The sequence below is a fragment of the Natator depressus genome, chromosome 21 (genome assembly GCF_965152275.1).
Source record: "Natator depressus isolate rNatDep1 chromosome 21, rNatDep2.hap1, whole genome shotgun sequence".
Taxonomy (NCBI): Eukaryota; Metazoa; Chordata; order Testudines; family Cheloniidae; genus Natator; species Natator depressus.
In genome coordinates, this window is record NC_134254.1 from 15,282,431 (window position 1) to 15,289,671 (window position 7,241).

The 7,241-nt window shown below is 57.9% G+C and overlaps 1 protein-coding gene across 7 annotated transcripts in view; it reads left to right on the forward strand.

Moving 5' to 3' along the window:
• NAV1 (neuron navigator 1) overlaps positions 1-5,787 on the forward strand; it is a 288,785-nt gene extending 282,998 nt beyond the window's left edge. For 5 of the 7 annotated variants that reach the window (XM_074936239.1, XM_074936235.1, XM_074936234.1 and 2 more), the window contains one exon: positions 514-5,787. In XM_074936239.1, the coding sequence (XP_074792340.1) occupies positions 514-609 (96 nt within the window). In that variant the 3' untranslated portion in view covers positions 610-5,787. The remainder of the gene's footprint in view (positions 1-513) is intronic. The other 2 variants (XM_074936237.1, XM_074936238.1) reach the window with 2 other exon arrangements.
• Positions 5,788-7,241: the final 1,454 nt, after the last annotated feature.

Below are 7,241 nucleotides of genomic sequence, written 5' to 3' on the forward strand. Positions count from 1 at the left end.
GAACCCACCCGCCTAGCACCACTCCTGGGCTGACGGGCCTTACCTTCCGACCGTAATTTTCAGTGTAGACACGTAACTTCTTCAGTCTTCGCCTTACTCACATTTTGCAACACTTACGAGGAGCAGCAGACTACTGGCTCTCAGTAGTGACTTCATGTTGCCACCCTTTGGTGAACTAATATGTGTCAACTTGACCCAGGGGATCCCTATGAACATCTGTGTACCCCTGTGCCAGTTGGCACCGAGAGGTCCCTGGGTCACACAGAGCTGCAGCTGAAGGATGGGAACGTGGAGTGGGGACTCTGCAGGTCAGGAGTGGGGGGCCTCTGGGAGAGCTGGGGCAGAAGTGGAGTAGCCATGGGGCAGGATTGGCGGGCCATCCGCAGAGCTGGACTGGACTGGCTGACAGTCAAGGGCGAGGGGGACTGTGGGTCAGGTGTGGGGGGCTCTGGCTGTACCCTGCTGCGGACGCGCCTGGCTGAGCTGCTCTCGGTGCCCTTGCTTCCTGCGCAGATGGCCATGTTGCTGAAGCTCCAGGAAGCAGCCAACTACATAGAGTCTCCAGACCGAGAGACCCTGGTGGATCCCAACCTGCAGCCGACGCCGTGAGGCCGCACCGCACCAGAGAGGGGAGCTCGCCGCCCTCGGCTGTCAGCGTCCCCGCCAGCTGGTTTTGCTTTTTGTTTGGTCTCCTGGGAGTGCGCGGCCAGGGCTGGAAAGCGGCGGGGACGCGGGGCTCTGGCACATCCCCTTGGGGCATGGGGGCTGCGGGGCTCGGCCCACGAGAGAGCGCAAGGCACCCGCCTCCCAGCCTGACTGGCGGTAGGAGAATCCTGGTTTCTCTTCTTGGTTTTTCTGTCTCTGTCGCAAACTCCTGGGGGCTGGGGGCCAAATGCAGCCAACACAGACTCCCCGGCACCCACGGGCAGGCCCCTGCGTGGGGCGGGGACCCCGCGGAACCCCTGCCAGGGTGCGGCTCGGGGGCAGGGAGGAGCATGCAGCCCCAGAACAAGAGGATTTTTTTTTTTTTAATGAAACAATCTGTGGGGCAAAGAGAAGAACAAATCCCTGATGGAAGTGTCTGAGTCGCGCTGCCAGGGACCCGCCGGGCACCGGGTTTCGCTGTCTCCCGCGCCAGCCGCCCCACAAACTCCAGTGCAAGCGAAGGCCTGGGAGAAGGAGGCGGACTCTCAGCTTTGTCTTTGTACATCCCTTATTTAATCTGCATGACCGTCATTTAAACCAGGACTTCCCAATAAACCCTGCTTTGGTTATATTCTTTCCCCCCACCCCCCCACCCTCCTATTTGATTTGGACAGAGTTCAGCTCTTCCTTTGTTCCTCTTTGGGTCTGGTTCTTTTCTCCCCGTTGCTGCGGCCCGAGGAGGAGCGGGCAGCCTTGCGTTGAGTCGATTCCTTGTTTTCATTTCCGTTTGATTCATTTATTTTTGTAGCTGTTGGTTTCTTCTCGGTGATGAACCTGGTGCTGACTGGATGCTCTCCAGTAACTGATTCCCCCCTCGCAGCTCCTGGCAGGCTCAGCGTGGCTTCAGTCGGCAGCACGATGCTCACAAAGAAGCACAACTGGCTGGGGGGGGTTCCCCTCCTCACCCCCCACTTTGTGACACCCATCTTCTATAAGCACAAGATGCCCGTAGCTGGGAGCCAGGCCCTGGCAGGGGGAGCTGAGAGACAGGGCCGCTGTGGCCCCTGGCAACTGAAGTGCGAGGGAGTAGCCAGAGATGGTGACAATCTCCCACCAACCCAGCAGAGCTGGTAGCGTCCGTCCCCCATGACCGTTCTCGCCTGGCTAGGGTAGAGGGTGACGGGACACTGAGGCAAGGGGGCTGGCAGAGGAGGCCCTGCCTGTGCCATGTCTCCATGTGTGGTTAGCGCAGGCAGAGATCTCACTTCACGTCTCCATGTCCAGCACAGAGATCTCAGTAGCTCTTAGGAGACATCTAGAGAAGGGGCAGGCAGCAGATGGGCCTCCCTCCTCCATGCATGGCAGCGGAGGAACCAGTGAAAGAGCCCCCTTTGACTCCCCCAGCCAACACCCTTGGAAAACCCTTCCTTGTTTCCCTCAGGCTCCAGGACAGGCTGGGAGCATTGGCTTAGGTCCATGGGGTGGGTTCAGTACATTGCAGGGTGGTGCAGTACATTGCAGGGGTCTCTCGTCTCAGGATTCCCAAGTTGGTTTGGATGGCATCATCCCGCATCTGTCATCGATAGCTTTCTGGACATCAGAAGGCCATGAAATAGCCCGAGATAGCATCTCTAGCCATTCAGGCCAGAGGGAACCGTTCTCATCTCTGCTCAGCACCTACCTAGCACGGGCTGGAGGACTCCCCCCCCCACACTTGTTGCATCCAGCTCACAGCTTGTGTGTGATGGCTTAGAAAGAGACACCCAGTCTTGATTTAAAGGCTCCAAGGTCTGGAGAACGTACCCCGGCCCTAGGTGACCATGGGACTTGGTGATGTGCAGACACATCCTCTAGGTAACTACGCCCCCAGGGCCATTCATATACTCAGCCCAGGAGCCCAGTAACTCCTGGCCCGAGGGATAACCTTAGCCCAGCGGGTGCTGTTTCCTAGCAATCGAGACAGACTAGCACCTCGGGTTGAGTCTCCGGCAAGCGGCCTGTGGGCTTGCTTGGAATTCAGCCTGAGCCACTCAAGCTGAGCCGCAGGTGAAGGCATGTCCCTTCCCTCGCCCAGAACCACACAGGGAGCAGAAGCCCCCATCTGGGAAGCTGCCCCGCCTCGTGCTGCGGACTGAATCTGCGCTGCTGTCCCTGCAAGCTGTGAAGATCCAAGCCAAGACCTGCAAAAGAAATATGCAACTGCACAGCCAGAAGAGGTGGCTGTGGAAGGGGGGCAACCATGGTGCTGCAATGCTGCCTTATTACCTCTGGTGCGGGGACCGACAGAGCAGCCTGGAGGGTATGAGGCAAGGGCACGTGTTCGCCAAAGCATTGGGTACGTGACTGGGCCCCAGCCCAGGAGCGCCAAACTGAGTCAATGTGTGTGACCAGGGGAAGGGAGGGTGGGCGTGTTTAACCCCACTTCTCTGCTGGTGCCTGCGGTGCTCCTGTCCTGCCTAAATGTTCCACTGACGTACGTTCAGGGACCGCCGAGGCCTGCACCGCTCTCCGGCGAGCAGGGAGGAAAGCCGAGCTGGGAGCTCGGTCCTAGCCCCACCGCACTCCCTGCTGTGGAGTGCTGGGCTCTGGCTAGCTCTCACCCCAGCTCCCCATGGGCTGGACTAGATCAATCCCTGTCCGGCTCCATGACTTGGGGGGGTGCCTGCTGCTAACAGAGATGCATCCTTGGCCTCTGCCCACTGTGCTCGGGTTTGACGTCGTTGCTAGCCGTGAGCCGGGTCTCGTGAGTGTCCGTAACCAGGCAGTTCTGGATCAGGTCTCTCAGCCTCCAGGAGCCTGTTGGAGCCCAGGACCCTGCTTACGCTTCCGGGGGTCCAAAGACCCTCACCCAGGGATTCCTGCCGCTGGCCAAAGCTCATGGTTGGGCTCAAGCAGATCATGTAGAGAGACACCCAGTCACGATTTCAAGGCTCCAAGTGACAGAAAATCCACCCCGTCCCTACGTGACCGTGGACATGACCTACAAATACATCCTCTAGGCAAACTCCTGGCCCTATCGCGGTCCACCTGGTGCCACCCACAGCCAGAGCTGCTGCACTAGCCTTGTCTCTTGACAGGTCTGATCCCATGGGCCAGCCCTGCCCAGCTGCCTATGCTGTCCCATGCAGATTGCGGCCTGTGCTGGGGAGGTGGCAATGGGTTCGCGCTGGTGAACAATGCACGAGTGGAGGAATGCAGTCACTCCGCTCTCCCCATCCTGCAGCCTGTTGTGTTGAATTCACCCTGGTGGTGATGGAGGGTGGAGGTGTGGGGTAGGGAAACCAGTGCCTAGTGCTGGTGGTTACTGGAGCCCCTGTGGATCTGGCCAGATGCAGCAGCCTGGCATCTTGGTGGGGAGGGCAGGACAGTGGGCTCCTGTCTCGATGGGCAGCCCCGCAACGGGGAGCAAGGGCGAACTTCGGTGCTGCTGGCGGTTGGCCGTGCGGAGTAACGTGTCACAGGCAGAGTGCAATCAGCTGCCGTGCCTTCAGCCTGGAGAGGCAGATGCAACCGTGTCCACGGTTCTGAAAAGGGCTTTGGCCCCACTGCCCTGCCTTCCCAAAGGGTGTCTCTGGCAGGAGGCAGGTGCTACTATCTTTCCGGTTTGCTTTTGCTCGGAGATGACACAAAACAATACCCGACCTGCCTTTCTCAGTCGCATGCTATCTCCGGGTGCAGGGCTTGGGCAGTCTGGCACACGGCGCCTGCTGGGTATGGCCAAGGCCTGTGCACAGAATCTCTCTGTCCCTAACGCTCTCCGGGGGCTTAAAACCAACCCAAGAGGCCTTTCGATGTAAGGAAAATCTGGGTTGGTGCAATTCCCCGCCCCCCACCAGACGCCATGTGTGTAGGCGCGGGGGGCGTTCCTATTGAAATCTGTGACCCTCCCAAGGGCAGACCCTTGGACTGGTGCTGCCAGGGATTTGCAGCAGTGTTGTGTGCAGATCTAAGGTGCTTGCTTCACTCTCTGTGTGTGTGATCATGGACATGTACACCCTGTCAATGTAACCCAATATGTGGGGGTTGCATGCACAACCCTGGGAACTCGGGGGGCCGAAGGGATAGGTTTGGCTGTAGCAGAAGGTTCCATTGGCTGGTTTAATGTGCACAATCCCCCTGGTGATTGTCTTGGGCACTGGTTTTTGGTACTCTTGGCTATGAGCTTTACCTCACCCGGGTCCCCTGATGTTAGGGGCCAGCCCCTCGACCGATGGAAATCGGTCCAGCCGCATTGGAGCATTGCTGCGGCACTTTGCGCCAGCCAAGGGTCCAGTGGCAGGGGTGAAGCGACATGGGCACAGATGATGTCCATGGCTCTTAACAATGGTGGTAGAATCAGTGTGGACAGAGATGGGGAACGGCCTGGGGTGTCCCATCTAGTTTGTCCCGCAGGCCCTGTTCTCCAGAGTTTTGTTCCGTGATCTTAAATGACTCAAGCAATGGCCTAGCCACCTCTGCCCCAGGGCGACCGTTCCACACTGATCCCTCTTGCTGCTGAGAAATTTGCTTTTGCTCAAAGCTCCCACAGTCCCAACCCACATGATTCCTCCTCTTCCGTGGGCTCAGCGCCTTTCCAAGAGTCACAGGCAATTGGAAGGGCCTCGCTGTGTCTTCGCCACCACTTAGCAAAGCTATTAATACTGGGTTCTCATCATTCTTCCCCTACTGTTCATCTCTCCAGCTCTGTTCTCACCAGAATTGCTCTTCTCTCAATCCCCTTGCTTTGCTATTAACACCGACGTTATAGGAGCAGCCAGAGAGCCGTTCGGGACTGGGGCTTGTGGCGCTTCTACAAACTCACAGCAAGACCGAGGTCGAGAGCCTCAAAGGTATTTCGGTGCCTGACTCCCATTGGTTTCTGGGCCATGGTTGAAGAAAAATTGTTGGCATCTTTCTGCCTAATGCAGAACCCAAGATCAAACCACCCCCCAACCACACGCGTTTGGATTCAGAGCTGGAGCCACACTGGGCAGCTGGGCCCTGTCTCACAGGGAGGTGCCGTATTCTGGGCCCAGGCTGCCCCGTGTCGGGACGTAGATGCCGCTCTGACCCAGCATGGTTTTCGGTGTTTGGCAACACAGGTGGCTGGGTAATTAAATCCCCCCTGGAATCCAGTGACCCCCCCCCCCAGAGGTTTCTTTTACACTCTTTCAACGAGGAGTCCGGTGGCACCTTAAAGACTAACAGATTTATTTGAGCATAAGCTTCCCTGGGTAAAAACCCCACTTCTTCAGATGCATGGTTTTTACCCACGAAAGCTTCTGCTCAAATAAATCTGTCAGTCTTTAAGGTGCCACCGGACTCCTCCTTGTTCTTGTGGATACAGACTAACACAGTTCCCCCCTGATATTTTACACTCTTTGTGGCTTCTGTTTTGGAGACCTGGGTTTGAAGGCGCTCAGCAGCTGTCACTCTTGGGGGGGAAACACCTGCCTAGGCCAAGACTCTCCCAGGTGCGTAGGCACCTCGTCCCCATTTCATTTCAGTGGGCGTGAGACACTTGAATCCCTTTTGAGGATCAGGGCCCTAGGCCTTAATTTCTTGCCCAACCGCACGCAGTATTTCACCCTCCTCACCGTGGCCAGGCGTCCCTGTCAGTGCACCAGCGCTGGGCTGGGTATGACCCAGTTGGGTGGCAGGGACCTAGCCGCATTCCGTAGGGTTTGAATCAACCCTTGGCATCTAGCGCTGGCATCCGGCTTTGTGCCAGCCAGCAGGTGGCACGCTCCCATTCCTGGCGAGGAAGGAAGAGCCAAGAGGTAGCGTATTAAACCAGCCAAGCCACCAAGCAGCAGCTGCATGGCACGGGCGGCTTCTCTGCCAATGCGTCTCTACGGGATAAGCCCTTGTCCTTGTCTGTCTGCTCTGTGTCCGTATGAGCCGGGTGCTTTGCACAGTGATTTACCTGCCGCACGCTGGACTCGACACTGGGGTTTTCTCTCGTTTGCCTTTTCTGTTCACTCTGTAGGATAAGGACACGCCGTAAATAGCACTGTACCCGGAGGCCCCGAGTGAGTTGGACGGGGCCCGGCCCCGCCTGTCTGTCCCTTTTTGTACTATGTGTGAATAACTGTGCTGTGCCGACTCATGTTTCTGATTGTATGAGACACCTGCCCAGCAATCGCTATAGGGCAGTAGCAAGGACGGGGCGGGGGGACACGAGCCCTGCCCCATCAGACTGGGACTGTCCCCCACCTGCCCCCTTGCATGGGCTGCAGGAACAGCGGTGCTAGAGGGGGCAACACAGGGGACAGGAGGGCTTCAGGGGCCTGATGCTGAGAGCTCGTGGGGAGAGAGGCCCATTTCTGACAGGCTACGGTGGGTGTTTAAAAGGAGCCTAAGGGCATGAGCCCCCCAGCTCCCCTTCAACTGCATCTTGGTGCCTCACTCCCGGAGACCCTTGGCTGTTGCCCGTAGTCCAGCTCTGTCCCTAGGAGCAGCCCTTGTCCATCCACCATGGAGCTTTCCAGGCCATCGCTAGGAAGTGGCCAGGTGCTAGGGACAGGCAGAGAGTTGGGGGTGGAATAAAGACCCACCCAGAGTTGGAACCAACTGTTTCCTCTGCCCCTGCCTCCCCCGCAAGCTATGGTTTCCAT